The 27,432-nt window shown below is 32.9% G+C and overlaps 4 protein-coding genes across 16 annotated transcripts in view; 1 reads left to right on the top strand and 3 right to left on the bottom strand.

The window, feature by feature from the left end:
- The window catches only part of LOC129786431 (uncharacterized), a 414,480-nt gene extending 394,400 nt beyond the window's left edge, over positions 1–20,080 (bottom strand). For 3 of the 6 annotated variants that reach the window (XR_008750123.1, XR_008750122.1, XM_055821455.1), the window contains exons 1-2: positions 19,521–20,080; positions 757–1,135 (exon numbers count right to left, since the gene is read on the bottom strand). Coding sequence is in view for 2 of the 6 variants with exons in the window: in XM_055821455.1 (XP_055677430.1) it covers positions 757–1,135; positions 19,521–19,638 (497 nt within the window). In the remaining 4 variants the exon portion in view is untranslated. The remainder of the gene's footprint in view (positions 1–756; positions 1,136–19,520) is intronic. The other 3 variants (XR_008750120.1, XR_008750121.1, XM_055821457.1) reach the window with 1 other exon arrangement.
- The window catches only part of LOC129786498 (3'(2'),5'-bisphosphate nucleotidase 1), a 1,077,868-nt gene that overhangs the window by 394,400 nt on the left and 656,036 nt on the right, over positions 1–27,432 (top strand). The gene's annotated exons all lie outside the window — the stretch shown is intronic.
- The window catches only part of LOC129786463 (insulin-like growth factor-binding protein complex acid labile subunit), a 454,087-nt gene that overhangs the window by 394,400 nt on the left and 32,255 nt on the right, over positions 1–27,432 (bottom strand). The window lies entirely within an intron of this gene.
- Positions 1–27,432, bottom strand: part of LOC129786533 (troponin C-like) — a 431,024-nt gene that overhangs the window by 394,400 nt on the left and 9,192 nt on the right. The window lies entirely within an intron of this gene.

The raw sequence follows: 27,432 nt of genomic DNA, 5'->3' as shown, positions 1-27,432 counted from the left end.
AACTTACTAAAAAAAAAAGTGAAACATCGCGCTTTTAAAATTCCATCTCATTCAATCGTGCACATTAAATTTTTATTGACAATTTAAATTAGATTTCAAGTCGTGCCAGTTAAAATGAAAACTTAAAAATTGAGATGAAAAAGAAAGCGTCATATTTATGAATGTGTTAAAATGATAAAACTAAATGTCATGATTATATTAAGAAATCATCATCAAATTAAATCAATTTGCTTCCTAATTTTAATAGAAAAAAAAACATCCAAAATTTTTCTGGTACATTCCAATTTATATAAGGACTGATTATCTTCTTTCCTTTGCTTTCCTCACAATTAGAGCGATTGGAAAAAAAATATTAGAAGACCTTACTTGGAAAGTAATAAGTGCGTGTACTTGGAGAAATTTGCTTCGTCATATTGATTTGATAAAGGGTTATTCACATTAAAAAAAATCAAAGTTTAATTAAAATTAAGGAACTATATAAGGCTAATTAACTATCTCTCGGTATTTAATTCAATTACTAAAGTTTTTGTCTGGACAACATACTGGGAAACCTATAATTTTCACGAAAGATGTAACGTTCAGTAGTTTTTAATGAATTATAATTTTCCCAAAACTTCCCAGAGCAATGACCATGCTTTTCACGATTTTTTTTTGTTGATCATGTTCCTTTTATGTAATGTGATTTAATAACTAGAATTAAGGACTTTCGTGCGTAATGTTTTTTTTTTTAATATTTGATAGTTTAATGAAACTTACGCCCCAAGTACAGTGTAGTATTCTAATGTGAAGTGATAGTAGCAGATTCTGGGTGGTTCACCCTCTCGACATGCACGGGCGCACTCATCAGGCGCCGAAAGACTAGGATTGCGTCGCAGCTCCGCCGTGGCGCTATTTGTGAAGTCGAGATGGCGGAATGGCGACTTGGGGTTTACATTGGGCGCCGGAGGTAGATTGGTGCCCAATGTGGGACTGGATGGTCTGAGGGTACCCGCTGGTCGGGGGATACCACCACTGAGGGACGGGTGGGTCTGCACCAGACCATGCGTGGCGGAGAAGAATTTGTTATCCGTCGGTGGAACATTGTGGCCCCACCACGTCTGTGCAGCTGTTGACTGATCCGATTTGTCTAGTGTGTCTGGAAAAGTAAAAGAGATTGCCGTCAGTTTTCACATCAACGCGCGAGTTTGAATTTTTTTTGTGCCTGCTCTCGTTAACTTATGTGACTTTGCATTTCGTAAAGAAAAAAAAACAATTCCGGCATTCAATTATATCTAATTTACATAAATCACGCATTCGTGTTCAGGTTCAGCTACTATCATCGCTCACTCCCAATGGATAGACCTTTGCATGCATGTTATGTACATTTATGCTGAGGCAAAGTCATTATTTTTGACGCTCAATTTATTCCATTAATTGTACACAAAATATATTAATTGCATAATTTCATTTATATTGTTACAGAGGCTGTCTTGTAGGTATAGAAAATGTTACTTCAGCTTGCCTCATATTGTGCACATTTTACCTTCTGTACCCAGGAGAGATACTCTTAAACCATACAATTATTTCACTCTCGTTACCGTCAGTGCAATAAGTGACAAAGAATGCAAGTTGTAAGTGCATTTTCTATGGAAGTACATTCGCGATATATAATGTAGGTATTTCATTTTTCCACACACATACACATACACACAAATACTTGTATATAAACACAGTACATGAAACAGTTTGTAAGTTACAGAGGAAAAATCCCACTCATGTACCATTATGCTCACACAAGAAATGTGCAAGAAATATTGATTTCTCGATGCGATTAGGGAATCATTTTCAATTTACAGTCAAGCATGTTTGGTTACAAATGCATGGAATTGCCAACATGTTTACATTTTACACGCAATTATGCCTTATTTGTTGGACTGTACCACTCTCGAGAATTATCCCATTTAGAAATTCAAGCTGAGAGAAGAACGATATCTAAAACAAAATTAATTGAGATATTTTGTATTCTATACACACATTTTGAGAACATCAATGGTACAATTTTTATTATACCATTTAGAGAACAGTGGGAGACGGTGTTGTTAAACCTAATTTCATAATGTTCTATTTTAACGTTCCAAAAGCTTGTTAAACCGTGACAAGCATGCGAAGAATTTTAATTATGGCTCTATAGGTAAATATATCAATTTTGCTTCTAGTCTTATCCACAAGGTGTTATGTACTTACCTTTATGTGTTCATATAATTTGCTGATAACAAAAAAAAAGATTATGTAGTTAACTCTTTTAGAAAATTATTTCTTAGAATTTTTTTTAATAACCTTTAAAATGACTTAAAGAAAGAAAAATGTTTTTAAACGCCTCTTTCTTTCGTCTAAAAGAATACACACAATGACTTCATAGAAAATTTTCAAGATTAATGCCAAGACAAGAAAATTTGCAGCTTTTCTAATTACCTTGTACTCCTCTAAGCCAAGTCATTAACATCTGAACCTAAATGTTTATTTTTTCCAACAATATTTGCATATAATGTTACTTTCTGTAAGGAAACGACAACCCATAACATCCTCAAAGCATATTCCAAACATATAAATAAAATATTAGTTTGACGCCCTCAATGGTGCTAATCGTGCTAATAAGCTGAATCGTTTGTCTTTCGCTATGGCTCAAAAAATTTCTTACGTGCCTGTCTGTTTTTATTTTTTGTTAAAAGCCCCCAATGATTAATTTAAGTGAAACACGTGCAAAAATCAAAGCACCTAGAGCGTATCAACACCAACCGAAAAATGCGCCTATGGCTTCATAATCAAATTGGTTATGTCTTAATATTTCATGCACGAGAAAGTTTTGTTGGAATAAATGTTGAAAAGTTTATCAGACTTTAAAAAATAATATTTCACGGGATTTCCTCTGTGAGACACAATAACAATCAACAAAAAAAAATATGAACAGGGTATGGATCACTCAAAGAAATGTTTTAATTTGCATTGAAAAGCAATATGACTCAATAGTGATGAAGTCAAAAACCTCTTGATAAATATCTGCGAATTGAAAAGGAAACCCCATATATAAATCTTCGAATGTCAACAATGTTTTTTGAAGAATTGTGTAAGAAAAACGTGAATATCTAAATCGTTATTGACGCCATATGTAATTATATTCGCATTCCTCAAGTCTTTTATTTATCAATATTTTCACCCTATGAAATAATAATGTTCTTTTCATCAACACTCTGTTGCATGAAGCTGAAAGTATTTTATGATTTTCTTTTGCAAAAAAAAATAAATAAAAAGAAATATATTTCAGTTGAACGAAAAATAAGCTTATTTTTGTAAACAAGTTTAAGTTATTTTACTGAAAGCACAAAAAAAGGACAAAAACACATTTTTCACGTAGCGAGTAAGATGTAAATAATGTAGTTCCAATGTCTTTCCGTGTAATCTCTTCGATCATTGACTTGAAAACACCATTTCGCAGACCAAGTGTGAAATTTTCAACAAATGTGTGGTTTTGTTTGATTTGTGGGAACATTTTACAGAGCACGGAGAAGCCTAAATAAAGATGCACAAGTGTGTGATTGTTGCATTATTTAATCTATGAGAATTTACCTACAAAATATTATGAATTATAAATACATAATTTGTGACCAACATAAGTTGCATTGTAACACTTTTTTGCATTCATATCCATTAGATGGTCGCGCGAAGGTATTTCGGTTGTCTCGCACAAACCGTGTGAATTGAACTGAATTATTGTCGTGAACTGTGGCAATTGTAAGTTCCATTTCTATGTAAAATGAATTTATTACAAAATGATCTATTTCTGGTATTTCGGCACAAACAATGTCCAACGTGTTCACAAGTAAGTTTTCTTTAAACACCTCAATCTATTGAAAAGTTATCGAATTCTCTCTTTATTGTTCACAACATTTAATTCACACAAAAAAAGCTCCAATGGAGATATTTTAGTTAAAGCTGATCGAATTTATGGGTACACACGCCAAAAGTATAGACTGCCATCATTTTTTTTCCAGCTCCTTCCAACTTTCAGTTGTGCTACATTTATATATATTTTATAATGTATGTAATTTTGAGGGAAAAGTGTTGTCAAAAATCACTTTCATTTTCAACTCTTTGCCATCACTACACACTCCCATTGGCTCAATGCAAATAATGACTTTCTTGATGCATGTAAACATCTCCCAAGAAAATGACTACATGACAAAATTACTTTTATTCATTCACATTCACAATATATACTGTACACTACATATGGCGCCTCTACCGTTTTCACTACACACTACACCTGAGAAGTGAATTGAAATTGTACCTGCAACACTCATGGATACATTTCTTGATCGCTTTTTTCGAGACAATGAGGCCTTTTGATGGAGCTCAATTTCTCCCATGAGCCGATATTACTTCATCCGTGAATTCAATTAAACTTTGCCTTAATGAAAATTGTTTTGAACTACCTTTTAAAGAGGTCTCCGTGCAAAAGGTATATCTTTGTTTTATCTCATCTGTATTAAATGTTGAAAAAAATGTTTCAAGATTTTTTTAATGTCGTGCCTCGATGTTTATTAACATCTTTTGTTACTTTGTAATAGAAAATATTATGCTAAATAATCGGAAAAACATGCTCAATATAGTACCTTTCGTGACTATTAGTGGTAATGCCCTTGAATAAATTTCCTCTTTTTATTACTTATATGTTTCATTATAGATAGTTTTTATTGCCCTTTTTAATGTATTCAATAACATATCATAATTTATCTATTTAACACAAAAAAATTGTTTAAAAAAAACTTTGAAAGAAAAATATAAATAATTGAACTGAGATGGAAAAGCGAGAAAATCAGAAGCAGTAAAAGAAAAATTTACGAGGTTGTCTCAAAAAAAATTGCCACCTAATGTATCTCATGCGCCTACAAGAATTTTATTGTCTATTAATTGCATTAGGTAAGTGGTTTTAATGTAATTTATCATTCAAGTTTTCGATGTTGAAATATGTAATGATGAAAGTGTTACAGGATGGAAGGTCACTTATGGTACTTTCTGCTAATTCAATAAAACCGCATGGTGTTTTGGAACCTTTGTTCCGCAATTATGATCCACTTCTCGGGACTAATTGAAGGTCTATTTATTTAATTAGGATATGCACAAAAAAGAATTTTTTACACTGCAATCGAACCTTCGTGATCCACGTCTTAGATCGCGCACTCAAAGAGCTCTTTCATTTTGAATTTGTTTAAAAAAAAAGCTCACTTTCAAGTCTAGACCGGGCAGGGCCGCGGATATTTTTGTGTGCCGTCAAAAGAAACCACTGACCTTTTCTGACCCTGAATGTCAATATTTTGGTATTGCGCGCACCTCTCTCAGTGTGAAATTCCGAAAAAGAAAGGATTTTGTTGGGTGGTAATTTGAGAGGTTCAATTAGGAGTTGAAGCGTTAAAAAGAGTGCAAGTTGAACAAAAAAAAAAGACTCAGCAGACTAATGAAAGTTTTTTCGGCCACTACACGCTTTATTGCACATTGTAAATGCAATTTTTTAAGAAGAAAAAGAGTCTTTTAAAATAATATTGTTATTGCCCAAAAAAGTAATACGCAAAAATATGCATTTCGCATAATGTCCACGCTTAATCGTTTACAGTCCATTTTTTTTTCTCCTTTTTCATAAAACTCTTTCCGTATTTCATAAGAAAATATCTCTTGCAAAGTACATACAATCTCATTATACATAACCAAAAAAGCTCTTTCCTAAGAGGTTGTTAAGTTTTTAGGATGATGTACTAAGTGAGATAGTTTTGGGGTTTCTTATCAATCTTTCGAGTGAGATTTCATCAAAATTTACAACATTTGCTTAATCTTTTTTTTTTTTTTTCAAGGTGCAATCATAACATAATTGAGGTACTTTTGAAAATTTACAGTAGGATGTAGTCGATGTAGTTGAGTGCGAAATGAAAATGTGCGGCCAATCAAACTCAAGACGAGGTATACATAGAAGCGAAATGGTGCCTAATAAAAGTATCAGAAAAAGTAATGAATGGCTATAAAGTGGCTGTTCAATCAGACAATTGAGGCAAATTTCAGGCTGCACAGTATCATGAGTAAATAGACGACTTCTCGTTTTAATTTCATTTTCAGTTAATACGAGTATTATACGTAAACAGTGAAAACAATTTCCTGCATCAATTCCCAAGAAAGTGAGATTCGCGCGCGCGCGCGGGATCTTGTGCATGTAGAAAATGTGGAAATGAAAAATAAATCAAGACCAACAAGAAAGTAGAAGAGGCATAAAGAGAAAATCATCTGCTAGATGCCAAAAGGAAAAAAAAAGACATCTTGGGTTTGCTGAAGAAATGGTGAGAGTGAGATAAAAATATAATTCAACGTGGTGTTAAACACTCATCATCAGTCAATTTCAATAAAGCGACCACGTCGAATTTTCACCCAAGTTAGTCTCTTAAGCCGTGTCGGTGATTAATATAATTATTTCCTCTGTGGTTGGTCATCGAAAAAAATACCGCGCCATACATTCCTGGGAATGCCAAAGTCACAGCCAATTATCGCTGCATGATGAGCAACTTCCTCCCTGCTGCTTCTTTTGCATTTCTGAATTATTAAGTGAATTCCTAAAAAACAATTCGCTCACAGAACGCGGAAAGGTTGAAGTTTTTTGTACAGAAAAAAAAAGTAGTTTCGGCGCAAATGGAAAATCCCAATTAAAAATTTCATTGAATTTTTCATCAATTTGGGCATTTTTGCAGAAGCAACCTGCCAAGCAGAATTCTGAATGAGCTTGCGGCTATTCCACTTTTACTCACTGATCCCAGACCATTGATACATTTTTATGAAATTTCTCTTTCATCCGTGAGCGACAGGCCGCCAACGGAAATCACTTTTCAGCATTACAACGAAGATTATCACATAAATCGATTTGAGATATCTCCATTTATGCCTACATTAACTTTCGTTTTCGCATTGAAATGTGTAGCGCCTCTATACACTGATAAAAATTTCCTTTCAACACTGCGCATTTCTACATGTGCCTAAGAATTTTTTTTGCATTATTCTTTTTTTTTATTTCTTACTTCAATTTGGGATCTTTCTGATCGTCACAAAAAAATTAATGAGAAAATAAATAAAAAAAAGAAACCAAATTAAAGAAATCAAGTCTACAGTTTGAAAGAAAAAGAAAAACCCTTCAAAAAGAGAAAAAATAAATAAAATAGGCCAAGGCCTTACACAGAGAGTCAATGCATATTTCAAGGTCATTCAAGGGTCATTCGATAGGACTCAAAGAGATTCTTATTACGAAATATATAATTTTTCCTCTCTTTCAATATTTTTTCCACCTGTGCTTTTAAAAGCTCTCTCAGTAAATCCTGGGGAGTCATTAAATTTTTCACGTAGGTGGCCCCTACAGGTTTTGTGTAGTCTTTTGGCACAAATCGTGCGCGCAATAAATCAAAACAACTTTCATACGGAATATTATGAAATTCATCATAAATGATAGCTTCATTTTTGCGATATGCAAACATCAACGGGGCTGTTCAAATATATGCAAAAATTGCTTTAATGATCGTTTGGGGTACTCGCCAACGCATTCCATTTCTAGCCGTGTATAGAGCCCCCCAGAGAATGTGGGGATTTAGTGATGAAAAAATTGTAATTCCGCACTAAAAGTAAACCAATTGTATTTGTCAATACATTTTCAGGTTGTATTACATTTTTTTCTGCCAATCGTAATTACTACCCACAAATATTATATACCCCATTGTAGTACTACATATATATGTATGTAGTACCACCTATGGTAATAGAGAAACTCAATTTGCAAGATACAAAGTTGATGTGCAATATAATCTCTTCATCAATTAAAACGACTCCATCGTGTGAGAGATTTCTACGTGCGTTAACTTGCACCATACCTTGAGGATTATAAAATGTGCAAGAGGCATGAGATGAGAGCAATTTAATTAATAACACAATCGTCCATTGAGCAGTGTTATGCCGGAGGAGTGTTGTGCACAGACACAAGATCATTGCTGCTATGTGATTTCGTTTTTCATATAAAGTTTCACGGTCGAACTTCTCGCGTTACGCGTACTCCGAGGGAAAGTAAATTCACGGCATTTTTGCATTTTTCTCTCACTCTCCGCGTGCCCATGTACATAATATTTGACCTATACAATTAAGATGAGAGAGGAACAAAAAAAAGCAGACCAAAAAGGAGGTATCATGTTTCATGCAGAAACTATATTATTTTTACTTTTATTTTTCACTGCACTTTCAATTGCACTTTATTAGTATCTCTCTCTCTGTCTAAAAAGTGAGGGACGATTGAAGGCAAAGGAGAGGTGCGTGGTTGTTTCTTTTAGCACAGTACACACCTTGTGCATAAAAAGAAGTGAAAAAAAAGGCAAAATGCAATAGAATTATCTTATTGAAAAGTACTTGATTTTAATTTGATCTCATTTCCATCGTAAAATGTATCCGTTAATTGAACTTGTATGCAACCTATATATACTTTCAATACATATGTATGTATATAGCTAGTTAACCGTACACCTGACGATGAGGCCATTGATGTCAATATTTGCCGCGATCAACGGTTGTACGGTGGTTTGGGAGTAGCAAATATTTATGCAAATCACTGTTTGATTTTCGAGCATGAATTTGCATAGAAAAATAAACACCATAAATATGAATTAATTGTTTTTCAATTAGCACCAAGTTTCATGCACCTCAATGATGAATTTCGATAGTGGGCAATATTTCAACAAAAAGTCCACCGCAATGCAGATTAATTGGCATCGAGTTTTGGCTTAAACATAGTTGAATGTTGTGGCGGTGAGGAAGGGGCATTGGTGCTTGAGCATAGTGGATTACTCAATTGCACCGAGTGATTTAGTGTCTAACTTTAGTTGCATTAGCCAGTGGACGAGGTGTTTGCTTAAAACGAGTGCCTTACAGCGACCTCCGCAATGAGGAATCCGCTAAACTAATTACCTACTGGATTAATTTACGGGCACTTTTTCACTCAATTCGTCAAACAAGTCTGACGAAGAAAGACTTTTACGATATATAAATATCCCGTGACTCAAATCACACAAGACGGAAAACCAAATGAACTCATTTTGAATTATCATGCTCAGACATTTTGCAATATTTGCATGAAACCACATAAGTGTTACCTTTTCAATTTAATTTCCTTAACTTTTCTTGCATTAGGACTTATTGATTCTTTTAAGATTTTTAATCAACAAGGGCATTGAAAATTTGAGTTTTCCTCTGAGATAGATTAATCGTTAAAACATGCAAAAATGCATTTAATTAATGACAAATTAATAATTTTACACAAATAAAAATCCAGCAATTATCTACATTTAATTACAGAAAATAAATCAACATCTGGATCTTGCATTTAATCTCTTGGGGCTTTTTGTGCTGCCCCAATATATGATGAAATCAGAAAGCGACTGGTTTAGTCATATTGACAAGCAAAAGAAAAAAAAGCAAGTATAAAAATAAAACAGTTTAAGAAATAAAGTTAGGTTTACATAAACCAATCAGGAAAATATTCCATATATCAATTTATCTCTCAATATAGATTAAAATTTTTCAAATACCTCTCACAGCATCATATGTGAGTCAGTTGAGGCACAAAAAAGCATAAGAAATAACATTGCTTCATAACTTTCTATGGTGGAAATATTTTAAATTCTCCTCTTAGATGCTGCCTAAAAAGCAGAAAAAAATCAATGGAATTTCGAAAGGAATAGGATTTCCAATGTTTGAAGAAATATAAATAAAATAAAATGGAATTTCAAGAGAGAGAAAAAAACCCCGTGCGGTTGTTAGCAAATTTTTTTTTTTCAAAAATATAGGTGACTTTTGCATACATATTTGGAAGTATAAATTGAATTACATGCTCTCGGAAGCATGAAGCATCAAGATTTTGGTAAATTACATTTAATTTATTGTACCCAAAATCGGTATTTCTCAAGATTCATCATTTATTCGTTTTGCTGACTCGTCAGCCTTAAAAGATAATCATCGTTGAGCTATAAAGTGCTCTCGAAAATAAATAGCGAAAATTTTTTGGGCAATTACTGAAATTTCATAGCTTTTTTCTGCCTCTTGTCTCACTTTTTTTTCGCTCTTTACAAAATATATAAAGCCACGAGCGGGACTAATTTTCGAATTTTTAGGCATTTTTATTTCGACACATTTTAGCATTTCTCTTTTTTCATCGCCATCACTATTTTTCCACATACCTAGTCACATACTTTTGGCACATATGAATCAGTTCCGCTGCATGAAAAGTTGATTTTTTTTTGTTTTATAAAAGTAGATTAAATTCTTTTAGCAGCAAACAACAAACTATTATGGTGGAGAGACACTTATTGTCTCGACTAAAGTGCCAGAAAAAAAATGTATAAAATTAAGATGTAAAAACATATTTATATTTTCTTTTCTTCTCACTTTCAATGAAAACTATTAAAATCTATGACAAATATTGAGACGTATCCATTAGATTACTTAAAGCTTTTACAAATTTTCTTACTCTTATTCACTTGTCACTTAATTTGGGACACCGTGTGTTCATTCAAATGGCTTTTCCTTTTACAAGACAACAACAAAAGGGGGTTGCATGAGGAAAAAAAAGAGAACAACTTAAAAAAATTGTAAGACGGTTGAGTAATTCACAAGTCAAAATTTGACAAGGTGTGTTTTAACATTGGAATTTCAAAATGATTTCTGCCACTTTATCGCTTCTTGCACATAATAAGACTTCTTGTACGGAATCAAGCAACCAACATTAAAGTATCAGGTGTCTATGGGAGTTTATGATGAAACTCCATGCAACTTTGCGGAGAGCTTTATTGTGCGGAATTCCAGAATAAAAGTTAATATACATATAAAAAAAATATCGAGCAAGGATAATCAAAAGTGAGTAATGCTAAGAAAATGATTTCAAGTGCAATATAGAAGGGTTTATTTAATTGACAATTTATATGGCATTCGCTACCTTATATAACAAAAATATAATAGTTGAATTGAAGTATTCACGTTTTCTTGTGCTCTATGTATTGCATAAAAGCACCAACCGTTTGTGAAATAACTCAGGAAAAATTACCTTTTTTTCCAACAATTTCCTACCAGCTTTTGAAGCGCAATATAATAGGTCTTTGGCTGCGATTTTGAGGAACAACACTGCATTTTATTACATTTTTGCAAGTAAGGCGAATTTACATCTTATTACACCAATAGTTTGGTGTTTTTTATTGATTACGCCGATAGGCTGAATTTTGAAGCATTCACAATTTTTGTGCGTTAAATGGTATAACAAAAGGTGATAAAACTTTCTAGACGTACAATAGTAAGGATTAATAGTTTTCACCCATTATGACATAAGATTTTTCCATTGTGACATCAACAGAGAGTTGCAGGAAAAATATACTTTTTTTCCGTTGCAGATGGAAAACGTTTGTTCCCTTGTTTGTTCTTTATCTGTTGTTTGTTTGTTTAATGGTCCAACAATTTTCAAAACTTTGAGGTTTTTCTGACCTACATTATGTACTTGCGACAGTTTTCAAAATAATGAAAAATTTCCTTTAATTTTCATAAAACTGCTGATTATTTTAAACGTTTCGTGATGATTAATAGTTTAAATTTTGATATCTTTGCCAATTAGTTGACACGTGTTTATTTCAATGCCTTCCAGAAACATTCATAAAATCATGAACATGTAAAATTTTAATTTTAATTTCCTTATTTTCTCTATTTAATTACAATTTAAATTAAATAAAACAAGAAACGTGCACAATATAAAACATTGTTTAAGCATCTTCTGACACGTGTAAAGGTTTTGCTTATTTTGTAAATATAAAAATTAATCTGTATGCGCAGTTTTTGAGGTAAAATTGCAACAAAATTAATGAGCTTTAATTAACACGAAAGTGAATTGTGCAGAAAAAAACTGAAAATCCTCACGTTTTGCGATGGAAAGGCCCGAAACATGGAGCCACTAAATTCCACCTTCAGAAGACTATCTTGGAATTAAGTCCCTATGGAGAACTCGTTTAAAATAAAAAGACTTTGATTTTAATCGGTGAATGTCGGTGCTTTTTTTGCAATACTCCAATTTCAGTCCATGAAAACATTTTTCTTATTCTTATTGCATCGCAGAGTGCAACTTTTTCTTGCTCTCTCAAAAGTTAACCCACGTGAGATCATGGTTTTTTAAAGGCTTTTTGTGCCCCAGACCTGTCCAATTTATTTTGGCACGTCACAATGATCCCATATGGTCAATGTATAGGGAATTGCATTTAAAATTAATCTAATGTGCAAAATAAATCGTTTTCGATAAAGTACTTTTCACATATATAACTTTTATTGCTCAGGCACATTTTTTCTTACTCAGTTTTATACCTAACTGGGAGAATTGATGGTGCAATGAAATTTTCTGCAAGCTTTTCCATGAATTCCAGACTACTACATAGTACATACATATATAAAATCTTCCGCAACGTGACTTTAAGCTAAAAGGTGTTTGCACTGCCTCTAAAATCATTTCCGCAGAGTATATAACATCTCCAAGGATCTCTCGTATTCCACGATTGAAGTTTCTTTATATCTTGCCCCGCGTGTCTTGCACTATGTTAAAGCGGGATGGGCTTTTAGTGGAGTCAAATTTATAATCGTGAAGAGGTTCTCTTGAATTTCTCTCGTGGTCGATCTCATTAAAATTGCCATGATTTTTCGTGTGAGTCAGCAAATCAAAATCCATCAAAATTAAAATGCAAAAAATAGAAAGTTTTGCGCAATAAATCTACAGAAATTTTCTTCAAATGATACACTTTGGCGAAACGAACAGATGAGCTTCAGTTTACATGTGAAATATTTTTTTTTATCTAATCTACAAGAAAGTTAAGAAAATTATTAAAATCTTCGTAATTTCCCGAGAAAGGCATAATTTTTGTATAAGAAAAAGGCCTTTAAAATTATGAAGAAGCTCAATTCGTCATTGCGCGTTCCTTAATTGAGGCCTGTCTGTATTTTGAAACCTTTGAAACAATACACCTCTCAGTCAAAAATGGAAAACACCACGTTTAAAGTGCTTTGGATCTATATCACTCGTATAAAAGCACCAACGCCTCTTCCATTGTTACATACCACTGAGAGGGCTTTACATTACCTACATATATAGTACATTTTCCATTATTGGTGGAAGTGCAAGAAATCTCTGGAGGAAAGAGGTTATAAATCATATGACGTCACATGTTCAGATAGAGAAACAAAAAATTAAATAATAATACGTTAAGGGAGCAAGGTTATTTCATGGGAGTTTGTGTAGTACTATTATGAAGCTCGTGGCAGTCATATTTCAAATCTACATTGATCTGCTTACATTGCGAAACTGAGCTTCGACGGCAATTTCAAACAAATTAGTGGTTTTCGAATATCGCCTTATGTTTGGTAAGAGTACTCGAAACAATTCAATTATACTGTTGATCCACTTTCAACCAATGTCTTCATCACTGAGCTAAGAAAATTTGCAAACTTGTGTGTTTGGAAAAAAATAAAATAAACAAGGAAAGAAAACATGTGGGAAATAGAAGTATAATTGTTATGTGCATAGGTAGCAAGACAATTCAGAAATAAGATCCAACGAAAAAAAGTCATAAAGTAATTTTCTTTATAATAAGAAAAATGAAAAAAAAATAAATATAAATTCCAAACCCTTTTCCATTGGTCACAAAAAGAGAGAAAAATTAGGTTTTGTAAGCTTGAATAACAATCATCCCCTTGAACTTCATTGTTTCGGAATCACATCACGACACGAAGAAATAGAATTGATATTTTGTGTCCAATTCACCATCTAAAGGTCGCGTGTGAAATTTATTTAGCACCTCAAGTGCATGGAAATTCATTAAGTTGCGCGCAAAATAATAATTTATATATACTGAGGCAATATTGAAGAGCAAGGAAATATTTTTGCAAGTAAATTAAACCGCAGATATTTTTATTTTTCATTAATTTTTGCCTACGTGACTCCATGCCTCCGTGAAGCTTTTCTCTTGAGCACTACAATATGGGGAAAGGCGCACTGGAAAAAAAAAATTAAATATACAGCGAGGTGCTGGAAAAGCCGAATTTCGCGATCAAAGTTGCACCAAGTGGGGTAATAATTTATAAATTATATTTGCTAACAAGGTCAGGAAATTGGTTTGGCAGTCACCTAGTCTACGTTTAGGAATTTTTATGGCGTATGCGGCAATTCACTTGATATGTATTTTATATATTTTCATTTGGTTGAAAGAAAAGAAAAGTTCTTTTATGGCATTCAATCAACACAAAACCATTCAAAGCTCTAAATTTTTTTTCTTGAAACAAATGCACGCCTCGGCTTGAATGGGCATAAAAAAATAGGATGTGGTTTTCATTCTTCGCCCAATTGATCGTTCCTCTCTCTTCAACAATATTACACATTATTCAAATTGAATTATATTTGCCCACAGATACTCAAATTGACTAACTATGAACAATCAATTTTGTTTTCAAACAACTCTTTCATCCAATTCTCACTGCAAAAAGCATATTGCTTAAGATATGTTGCTATATATAGTTTCATGAGCTTTTGTTGTACTCCACACACAACATCCCTAAAGCTTGATATTTTTTTCAGCTCTGCAATGAATGTGGGAAAAGAAAGTAAAAAAAAATCCCCACCCTTCTTCCAATTGCTTTTTCCTTGACTGTATCTATATAGTACGACCTTGTGTTCTATCTGATCCAGAAAACTTGAACAGGAAATAGTAATTTGTCAGTGAACTGAAATTTCTGCAAATTGTAGCGCATGCCCAATCGGGTGGTTCTCACATATCGCTCTTTTCAATCTTATTTACACGAGTGTGATTAGACAAAGGTGAGCTTTTAGTGGCGGAAGCACAAGCAAAGTCCAAACCGGAACCGGAGACGTGATCACAGCTAGTTCCGGAACCGGAAAGATTAGATGTGGAGAGAAGATGATCGAGATGAATCAAGTTTCATGTACGAAGAGGTATTTTGAGGTGCGAAAATATTTTCATTTGATCTTCGTGGTTCAAGTTTTCCTGCGCATATGATAATAAAAGTTGTGTGTGTGGAATTATGTTTTAAACTTGAATGTTGAAGTTGAAAGAGAAAGATCAAGAGATTCTGTCGGATGTTCATCAACACGTGAGCTTTTAGGAGGAAGAGGATAATGTAATCATATGAAAGGTCGTTAAAAGGATACCTTGATGAAACAAAACAAAATATAGCATAGATTTTATGTACATTACATATAGTAGGTAGTCATGTAATATGTATTTTCTTTGACTATGCTATATTTTACCGTAAAAACCCTTTTAGCTCTGAAAGCTTTTATTATCAAAAATAGAGCTATTATTCTCAAGTATCCAAAATTGCCCCTCCTGAGCTAATAACTAATACTTTGCTTTTCATTATGTAATTTCCCACGTACAAAAGGATTGCCACTTGAGTGCACCAATGTTGGAAAGTGCTCTATAGTGATCATAAAGTGACAGCCTCAGGTGTAAAATCTTAAATATTGCAAATCGATCAATTTTATCTCTGGGTACATTATATTCTCTCCTATTCACGGTAGATAATGGATGCATGCAAAATATGCATATTGTTTCATTACTTCAAAATGCAGTACCGACACACTCAATTCTCATATACATAATGAAAACAAATGTATAGCCTATGCCACCATAAAGTAAGGGTTTTTATGTTGATCAGCTAAATCTACGTGAATCCATATTTTATCGGGGATTATGTAGTAAAAATTTTAACACAAAATATGGGTATAATTACGATGAGGTGTATGTGTGAATAAGAATTAAAATTGCTGCACAGTGAGCTCTTTTCCAAGCTCTTTTAGCGAATATATCCTCTTGACATTTTAATATTTTAATGCAGTTCAAAAGCTCTCTGTACGTAGAACCCATGACTGACCTGAGAAAATGTGTGTAAATACATAAAATAGTGAAGTGAATCGTGATGGAAAACACCTTCGGTATGCCAATAATCTTATGCAATTCATTCTATACTCTGTGGTCCCAGCAACTCTCTTTATATGTCTATTGAGACGCCGAGTCCGATTCTCAAACACTGCAATAAGTGTATTTGGCTCTGCAGAATTACCATTCGTATGTATGTATACTCCCACGATATGACAATTTCACATCGTGCATAATTTCGCATACAATTATGCCATTGAGCTTTTTTTTTCTTCATTATTGCTCATTTCTCAAGGGATATATTAGTGCACATAGATGTAACAGAGATATTACTATTGCTATAAGGTACTTAAGAAAAGGAGATTTTGATCTCCAATTTTTTTTTTCATGTGATTTCAAACAAATTGTACCTCAAGTTCTTGTTGTGATCACTGATCCGTGCATATACCAGCAAAGTGCGTCCACTGTGGTGTACGTAAAGCCATTTATGTACGTACATAGTTTCAAAAGGTGCCCTTGGAAAGAACAATTCCAAATGTTTCACTCTATTAATCGCATAAACGAATTGGCAAGCACCACGAAACCGTATGGAAGTCCGCACAAGATTGGAATCCATACTCCAAGACCAAATTTTATAGTTCTACCATTGCTATTTCTTTAGATTTTTTTTTTTTTTTCAGTAATGGGACACTAAGAAGAGTGGCTAAACTACATAGATACTACACATAAAATCCATATAGAGAAGTTTCTCATAAAAATAACTCACAATCTTACTGTATTGAGATTGTGCATTAAAGAGTCATAGTTAATGTTTCAATCGTGCCTCTTATCTCGATCTATTGCGGTTGCATCGGGAGAGATCTCACTTTCTTGGTTGCTCTTTAACAATTCCAGCACAGTGGACGTGTGTCAAGTGAGTGTTTTGCATGATAATCTTGTGGATTAAGAGTTTGCTGTATATACTGTAGGGGAAAATGGGCTTACTTCTTATATTGCAAAAAAAATTCCAGAGAGAGATCTTTTAAACCATTAATCGAGCTTATAAATTTAATTTAATTAAACTATGTGATTTTATCAAACCTTCTAAAATTGATGAATGATTCATTTCGATATTTCTATAAAAGGGATTTTTAATTTATCTAGAAAAATTATCGCTACATTTTTTTTTCTTTCTGTAGCTAGGAAAATGATCTAAAAATTTTTTTTTTTAAGTTTTTGAAATGAGACACTTTTTTATGAATATTCGATTCAAATATTCTTTAAAAATATTCGATTTAAATATTTTTTAATAAATTTTACAGTAAAAAAGAATCAAAGTAACCCTCTTTTCCCCTACATATGTATATTTCTTGCCTACGGTGGAATGGGAAAATTTCTCGTAAAAATAATAATTTCTAAATGGAAATTAAATTGTAAAAAATACACAAAGTTGTGGAGGAAAAACTATGCGATTAGTGTCTAGAAAAAATAACTTAAATAGGACTCATAATGACGTATTAAATATTTTCATGCGCCAATGTAACCTTGACAATTCATTTTAAGTAAATACAATTTATTAGAAATTGTGAATTAACTAGACTTTACTTTAACGACCCAGAACAAATATTACATAAATTTATATTGCTGAATAGATATTTAATTATATATTCTTCCTATTTACACAATTTACATGCTAAATTAAAATAATGTTCGATAAATATTTTAGTAATTTTCATTCTTTGCACTTGCTGACTATTAAGGTAAAAAAATATTTAATTACTCATATTATGTTCATTATTTTTAGGCTCTATCATTATATACTTTATATAGTTTGTATCCAGTCTAGTTGGAATGCGTGGTTAATTCACTACACATTTTACCTTGCTTGTGAACTTTGGGGTTATCGGAGTTAGTCATCCAAAATGGAATATAAGCTGATCTTAAATATCGATTGCTAAAGAATTTGCAGGAAAAAAGAGACCGCATCCATAATTTATGTTTGACTCTCAATAAATTTCTCTTTCTATACGTGCAAACCTGTGTCTGCAAACTCGTGCAAATATTTCATCACATGCGTGTCTCCCAGTGTAGAGGGATTATGCTTCTATATCATTGTGGATCATCTCTTCATTTTTCATCATACATGGTGCAGTTTCAGTTTTTTTTTTTTCAGACATTGCCTCGCGCTCCCATGGTGATGATTAGAAGTGAAATTGACGGACAGACACTTACACTGCGAGAGACTAAATTTTTAATTAACTAAAAATACCTATATATGTATGTATGCTGACTACACACTTTCTTCCAAGTGATTTACAGTGGTACTTACATTAAATTTCAGTACTACATTTTCTCACTCTTTTTATAGCTTTTTTGGACTGTACATTTGAATATATAGGATTCGTTTGGGTGAATTTCCGTTTAAACTTACAATTGATGTTTGTTGGAATAAAAAAATGCAGATAGTCAAACATAATGCTCTCGCATGGATAATGTGTAGGGGCCATAAAGTTTGTTTTTTAATTGTCTTTTCTTCCATCAGAATAATAACAATTTCTCCCCAAAAGTAAAACTATTTAATTTAACATAAAAGTCCAAAATGGGCAATTTCACCAATTTCTACTTGATTTTCACTATATTATTGAATTTAATTTAGGCCCTCATGCCATCTCGTTTATGGGCAAAATATAATAATAATGGAATAATTAAAAGAAATGAAAATAAATACAAGTACTTTACTCATTTTCCTTCATCTTAAATAAACTAAAAAAGTTGTTAATTGAATTTAATTGATTTAATTCACGCCAATAGTAATGCTTCTATACCCGTTTAAAAGTTAATAAATAAATATTTACATATATACTCATTAATTTTGTATTAAGCAATATGAAATTACCCTTGATGAAAAATGTAATTACTCCTGCTATTGCCACTCTTGGCTCGGGCAAAGGAATTCAGGCGTGTTTTTTTTATACTTCTTGCAATACCACATTATATTGTGTGCGAGTTAAAGAGCAGAATTTTGCTGTCCTCTAATTAGAAGTGTGCTTAATTGAAAAATACAAGAGTTGGATAAAAACACTGATCAACTGATTGACAGAAATGGAACGTTTCCAGTTGCGCTAAACTTCAACTTTCTACTCTAACACTAAACCAGTTGTCCAAGAGGCTGCGATCATTTTTGCACGGGCATTTCTGGTTGATTTTTTTTAGCAACTGTGACAAGAAATTCACTTGAAAACCGTGCCTACACTATGCTTTCAATCTTAAGAGAGAGAAAAACGGGAGAGATGAAGAACAGTTAAGACACTACTTAATGCTGCCCAAAAGCTTTAGAGCAACTGATCAGGTGAAGCTCATTCAGGTGAGAAACATATCATCTGATTGCTCCCAGGTGTGATTCACCGGAGGCATACACACGCACAGACACGCGAGATTTCATAAAATCAAAATGTAAAGTCACATAAATACACATAAGCCGCAGAAAGAACCAAAAAAAAAGATTCTCTGCTCTATTTTCCGACTTACCTTTTACCCGTTGTTTGGTTTGTACTCTCACACCATCCACACCCGGTATGGGATTTAGTAGGTACAAGGATATTCCGAGGAAAACTAATTGGTATATTTTCCGTCTGCCCGATGCCATGGCTTTTCTTTTCTTTCACCTTTTATTTCACGAACAATAAAGTTCTTGCTGAATGTACGTTTATAATCCAATATATCCGTTGATCACTCTCAGTTTATCTCTATTCCGTTTCTAAGACTTTCTGCTTTTTGTATTTTATTGTTCACTTGCAAAAAAAAAAATTAACGATCACAAGACTTGCAGAAGCAATTTAATGGAGAATCCTTCTAATACTGGTTGATTGCAAGAGTCATCCATAGGCAAGAGTAATCACTCAATGGTAGTGAAAAAAAATTAAGATCACTGATTGCTCTCAAGATGCAAAGATCACACTATAGATCACTGGATTATTTTGCACAAAAGAACCAAGCAAAAGTTCGTTTCAGCTCAACTGTATCTATTCGTGTAAATTCACTGCTGGCCGACATCAAACACACGGCCCAAGTTTCCCTCGCACTGAACTTCTTTCTGCACAACCGTTGTATATAATACCTTTCTCTTGCGAATACCTGGGGGCCCCGAGACTAAGAAGTGGGGAGTATTCACTCTTTGGAATCAATTTATCAAACGTGGGGGACAAAAGAGTGAGAGAACATATTAAGCAATTTCTGCGTTTTTCTTCTACATTTTAAGAGAGACCTAAAATGCCGAACTTTTTGATCTGCATCCAAACTATATATGTATGTATGGATACTATTTTAATCTTTTTTTCCTCCAGAAGTGTAGTTGTGAGAAACTTTTAAGTGAAACCCCCCAAAGACACAAAGCCATGCACATGTAATTTCTTTATATGCACACACAACACTATACCTCTTTATGCATATATTTTTGTGAAGCTCGCGAGCAACGGGACGAAAACATACAACATGGTTTTACATGCGAAAAACGCAAATGGATGAAGAAAAGCGCTTCCCGTTTTGTCTCACCACCGACCCAGAAGCTCCTACATTGGTACATGAGGCCGACAAAGAAGCCACCTTTTAGCTTTATAGATTATGTGGCGAGCAAAAAGATCAGCAAAACATCAAGTGTTGGAAAGTTTAAAACACCATTTCCAGATCATACATCACATTGTCGATTGATTTTCAAGTCGTGTGTGCAAAAGATGGTAGATGATATGGTTGATCGATTACAGTGTATTGACTTTTGTTGCTCGATCTCGCCTTCACTGCTGATCGAGCGATTGATCTAGTTTTTGAGATTTTCACCCAAACGTCCACCTTCGGACATCACTGAATCTTATATTTTTTTGAATTATTCAATCAATTTTACATTTTATTATTTCTTTTTCTTTTTTACTATTTTACTCCTGGTGAGATTTTTGACAATCTTATCCGTTTTATTAGTTTTTTTTACCATCACACCTCATGTTGTGTTAAAATGTTTGATAAAAACAAAAGCACGCGAAGGACTGCCCAACCCTGCAGCCTGAAATTTAGGCCCCTGAATTGACTAATATATACGTGCTTTCTTAGCTTGCATGAATGATTTTATGTACTTGGGATTCTCAGTTAGATACACATTCCTTAAATTGAGTACCATTTCTGTCATAAAGCATAAAATTATGAAATTACCGTTTTTATGGTTTTCATTTTTTAATAAGAAGAAATTCTGATTAATTTTCTTGCTTTATATTTCTCTCAATCATTGATTAATGAAAGCATAAGAAATGCCCTAAATCTATCACGAAAAAAATTTCTCATATAAAGGACTTGAGAAAAAATTATTTAACCAGTAGCATTTTATCGTGATCCTCATCATGAAATACGATACAATCTCATAAAAATATGTTCAATTTTGAATTTCCTCGTGGTCTGTCTGTACTTTAAACATATTGGACAAAGCGCTATATCCATCCAGACATGGCACATGAGGGGGGTATACAATTCATTTTGTGATCTCATGATGTAAAACTGCGTTTGCGCTCTATTTCAGATTAATAAATTTCCCAAGCACGACTGGGTAATTGTTTAATGAATAAAGATCAATAACTTACCAGAAAAAAATACAATGAGGCGGACATTGATGACGACAAAATATGAATGGGTTGTGAAGTACGCACGTCAGATCGGAGCATAAGAAGAAAGTCAAGATCGTCTTTTTTTTATAATGCCATATCAGGTGTTCAAGGAACAAAATCTAATATTGCAGTGCCATGAAAGTAAATTTTGGGCGTTCACCAATTCAATTTTGATCACTATCTGGACATTTTTTCTTCATCAAGGGGTGTTTAACATAGAGTGGAAAATAATTCAGATTTATTCGTGGAAGAAAAGCTCTTTGAATGTAAATGAGTGTAATGTAGTACAATACTCAATTTAGAATTAAATGTCATAATAATTGAAATATTTTAAAAAAAATTAGTTTATTCGTTTTTATGTAGAATATAACACCTCCTTTAACCCTTTAAGGTTTTTTGGGTCATACGCTGACCCAAACGTGAAACATTTTATTTTTTCAATTATTTATGGATGTAATTGTTTTTCCATGTTACAAATGCATCAAATTCACGCATAAGGGGTCAAAGAAGACGTTCTGAGTGAGAAAAGTCCTCTAAAAAAACTCATAGAATAAAAATCGCGATAAAAGAGCGCATGTTTCAATGTTTTTATGTTTCACGTTGGACGTTAAAGGGTTAAAGAAAGAAAACAGGAAAGAAATGTAAAAGACTATACCAAATTTATAATGGGATCAACTTGGAAAACTCAGCAAAGATGCTTCAGAAAATAATTGAAAAAAAGCACAATGATGACGTCATTGTCTACATTTTTGGAAAAAAAATTTGCTGGACTTTCCCAGCTAATTCCAGAGGAAAATTAAAAAAAAAATCTCTTTGGCGATTTTTTAAATTTTAATATGATTCTCTATAAGATTACGCGCATTCCAAGTATTTCCTTAAATTAGAGAGACTTCTCATACAGAAATGAATAAACTCCTTCCCAAATTTCCTCAAGATAAAAACCCCTCGTATCTTTTAGCATCGACACCTCTTATCTGATGCTGTAGCACGCAAGAAGGAAGATCCTATTCGTTGCTTGTTCACCTTCATGGACATTAAGGAGTGTTCGCGAGAGCATTATGTATCGTGTAGAAAAAAAAACTTTATACCGCATTTTTTCAACATCAAATACTTCACGTGCTTTTGAGAAAAATAATATGAAAATTGGTCTGTCCGTCAGCACGGTAAGAAAGTGTTGGCTATTTCATGGCAAGGACATCGATCAACACAATAATGAACAAATTTGATTTGTCTTATATGCATATAAAAAGTATATCTGATTGCTAACTGACACTATATATGGTGTAATTTATTTAACATAAAATAATTAATGTCATTTTTTCCTCAATCTAACCCAACAAATATGACCAAATATTTATTTGCACATTGCGTGCTGGCTTTTGCCTATCCATTTTGCCCCCAAAATATTGAATGAAAAGTGTACGTACATAATTCGGGGGGCCTTGTATCTGGCTCAAGTCCCAGATAAAAAAAAAAACATCTTGTCTGTGGCCTTGAAAACCCCGCCCAAAGTTCCAATTTTATTCCTTATACGGATCACATTCCACTTTATACATCGCAAGATATCTTTTTGTACTTACAATTTGCATTGCACACTAAAAAAGCTCCACGGAGAAGCAATTAAAAGCACTCTAAACAAATTAACGTAAAAACCATTTGATTTTTATAAATGATTTAGCTCATTTTTTCCAACATAGAAAATGAACTTTTTTTGTCTAACATTCTCCATGATATCTCGTATATGAGATTGGTACATTAATAGAATTGTTATATTTTATTAAATCGCTGTATCATTATAGTTCAGCGCCTAATTGTAGCATATTGAGTATGGGGTGTAATAAAAAAAAAAACGTCTTAAGGTGAAGTTGGGTAAAAGTAAAGCGATACATTTAGATTATAATCTGAAATATGTGTTACTTATAGCCAAATATTCATTAAACAGTATCCAGCCCATTTTGTATGTAATATTTGGGCAAAGTATTGCCGGTGTGTGCAATAAAAATTGGCTCAATTTGGAATCCAACGCATTAATGTCATTAACCATTTGCGAGATTCTAGAGACTACCATAAAAATTGCTAAAAAAGTAAAATTCCAGCAGCTCTTAGGTAATCCGCGAAGACTTTCAAAACTTCCAATAAAGATGCAATAAGTCCACATTAAAAAGAAAAACAGAATGCTGATACACCTTTGAGTCCATTAACCGCATATAATTGAAATTCAAGTTTATTGCATTAATTCGGAATATTTTTATAAAAAATGCAAAATAAAAATTAAATTTCGACTGGTGCAATCATTAAACAAACAAAAAAAAATAAAAAGAAACTTTCTTAAGCCACCAAGAAATTGCAGAATTGTGGAATTTTCTCTAAGGTGAGAGTGTAGGCCAAAGTCTCGCACAATAGATTTTGTGAAATTTAATAAAAAAAATATATGGGGGACATCTCTTTTTTTTGGGGGAATTTTCACTGTGAGAATAGACGTGCAATGCCGTGAGAGACTTTCTTATCACGCATTTCTCTGTGTGTCTCCCACCTTGATGTAGGTACCATTCTTCACGAATATTCTCCACCTATTTCCCACCAGTTCTTCACTTATGTAACAACGCCTTTTTCGCAAAAAAAAAGATCTTTTCATGCACTACCATGTGCGTGAACTCTTCCCCACAATTTCACATAACTCACCAATTTCTGCGTCATTTGAGATTGTCGGCACTGCGTTGAGGAATTTTATTATGTTTCTCATGCGAAGGAAAATTCTATTCAATTACCACTGAAAACACGAAATGACAATGATGTTTCTCTATGAATTTTATGGACTAGTGGCTCATAGTTTGTAATGAATAGCTTTCGCTGTGTGGAAAAGCAGACAGGCAGCTAAACCAAGTATTCGTGTGTTTAACAATTAAAGAAGATTTACATTAAGTTATTCAACATGGTGTCCTTTTTAGGATAGAAAAATTGGGCTTTATTCAGCGATTAAGAGACTCGAAATCTTTGAAATTTGTACTGAAATTTCAAGATTTCAAGCGAATTTCAAGGGTTTCTTGGTCGCTAAATAAGGCTCATTATTTGATTAAATCCCAAAAAGATAAATTAAAATTTTGATGACTTTTTTTTTCAAGAGATATTAGATCATGTTTATTACAAATTAATCTGTTATTTTAACCTAAATTTTATTAATAAATTCCTCATCTACCTACACATATTTCAATGACTTCATTCACCTGTGATTTATAAAAAAAATATAATCAAATTTTTGCTGGTCATTTTTCTTTCGGATAAAAGAAAGGAAAATAATATCCATATGCAATATATATTATGCATATGTATCGACAGAATGGACGACAAGGTCGCTCTTATACCCCAAAAAAGTTTACTTTTTCTTTTCTTCATCCCAAGCTACAAAAAAAGGTTCAATTTTGAAACATTGATTAGTCTATAGTGCTAAATATCAGATATATTAATAATAAAAGGTACATAGTCTATAATTACAAAAATTTCCTGCTAAAGTATATTTAATTATACTTTTATTATCTTCGTTTTTCAAGCTCCACAGGTAACATCTAGGCAAAAGAAAAATAAAGAAAGTCGATTAAAGGAGTTTAATATGTTTTATTTGACTCCCATGACTAGCTCATGAAGGTTACAGAAAGCCCAGAAAACGACAAAAAAAATAATATATGATTTTTATTGCCGAAAGTCTCATTTGGACCATGTTTTATACATACATACATACACGGGAAAAAAATGGAGACCCCAGTGTATTCACCACACAGTCTTGAATTAGTCCAATGAAAGTATTTTGAGCTCTCTGATCAGTTTTATCGCTTAAATGAAATCGCACACTCCGGAAGAAAGTGAAAGAAATCGCCTTTTTTTTACAAAAAAAAATTGTATATTTTGTTTTATTTATGTGATTTCAATTAAATATAAAACAAAGTCACGATTATTGATTTATTGACTCAATCTCTTGGATTTTCTGCATAGTTGATCCCATAAATTGCTTTTAAAACAAATAACTGAACAAATCTTTTCTTCCCACAGTTTACATTTTATTTGTGTATATCAAATTAAATGAAGTATGATCTCGCTTTTAGTCTCGTAATTGCCATACTTTATCGCGATATTGCTCATATTCATTATGTAAATAATTAGCTAAAATAGACTTTTAGATGATAAGAAAATACCATTCATTAGATTTATGAGTCTTTCAAGGAAACTTTATAGGTAGGTACCACACAATGGACAAAAAGATAGTTTTGAAACAGTCAAAATTTTTCTTCTTCTTCTTTTTTACAAAAATTTTATTATTGCTGCAATTAAAAATATTTTACATCCAGTTAAAAAGTAGTTAAGTAAAAAAATTAACTTTTAGATCACATATACAGTACCCGATACGCTAATAGACTCCCCAGTACATAAAGGTTTTTTTTAAAGTCATTAAATGGATGGATCTTTTTTAAACTTCTTCAAAACTAACTGTGTGCAGTCCAATCAGTGATTTTTAAAGACCACGGTTTCATAATTTTCCTGTAAGATTTACACCAAAACGCACATTAATATATTTATTGCTATATATTATATGACTTTGAACCTATCTATATATGTGTTTAAAATTATCTGAAATAGCTTTCTAAATTAAAGATGTTTTTATGAACACCACGGTGCAATAAAAAGTCTCATAATCTACAAACATTGACTCAAATTCGTCTACCGTTAATCAATTAAACGAATTGAAGACATATTCATTGATAAAATATATTAATGGTTGTGATGATGCTCAATCATCATTTTATTGGGAATATTATATCTGCAATTTCTCCACGCATCGACGGAAGTCTTTAATGATATTTCTTCTCATTTATTTGGTTGATGGCCTTGCTGACAGATGACAAAGTGAACAGATATCATATCATTTGGGTAGGTAGTATATATATTTTTTCTTTCTTCTTTTAACACTACACGCTCTGATGGGTTGGGGCACCTTTTAACTTTAAAATGATGAAGAGTGTGACCATAAAAAAGTTACACTCAAATTAAATATTAACCACATACGGTGCAGTGTTGAATTTAATAAAGTGAATTGATACACCTACTTTTTGTCATTTTCACGAACGTGGTTTTCTTTTCTAGAGCACCTTTTGATAGACACATTCATGTCTGTTGGGTGGCTACATTTCAATGAACAACAGGTTGTTTGTCAATTTCATCGAAGCATTCAACATTAATTAAAATTTGTAACACTTTCATTTTATGAAGCAGTGCCAATTTCCCATTCCCTTCCAGCAGCCTCCGGTGTGCACACACCTTCCTTTAAACCATCTTTCCCATTCTTGTTGGTTATGCTGAAAAATCCAATTTCTTCGTCAATGAAACTCCGCATAAGACATGTGTGGCACTGCGTCTACGGCGATTCATCCCGTGGCCATGGTGTGAAAAATTTGGAATGTTTCGTGTCAATATTCGGTAATACAGGTGTAACTTTAATTCCCCCTGTAAGAGACTTTGCACACAGAGCCATACATATTCACGGTACCACGAGCAAAAGTACAGCGCACGATAAACCCGTGACCGTGTGCATGGGAGAATACATAAAAATTAATCAAGTGAAAGGATATTTTCGAAAAGATTTTGCATACAAAATGAGTTTGAATGTGGTGTTCAAAAAAAAATAAAATGAGACAATTTTCTGTGCCATAATTCTTTCTTTTGCACTCGAAATTGCCATCGAATTTTTGGTACATTTACTACGCGAATGACATGCAGAGAGCACGAGGAAAAAATTCAACACTCTC

Source organism: Lutzomyia longipalpis, chromosome 1 (assembly GCF_024334085.1).
Source record: "Lutzomyia longipalpis isolate SR_M1_2022 chromosome 1, ASM2433408v1".
In the NCBI taxonomy this organism is placed as follows: Eukaryota; Metazoa; Arthropoda; class Insecta; order Diptera; family Psychodidae; genus Lutzomyia; species Lutzomyia longipalpis.
This window is presented reverse-complemented; position numbering and strand designations above follow the sequence as displayed.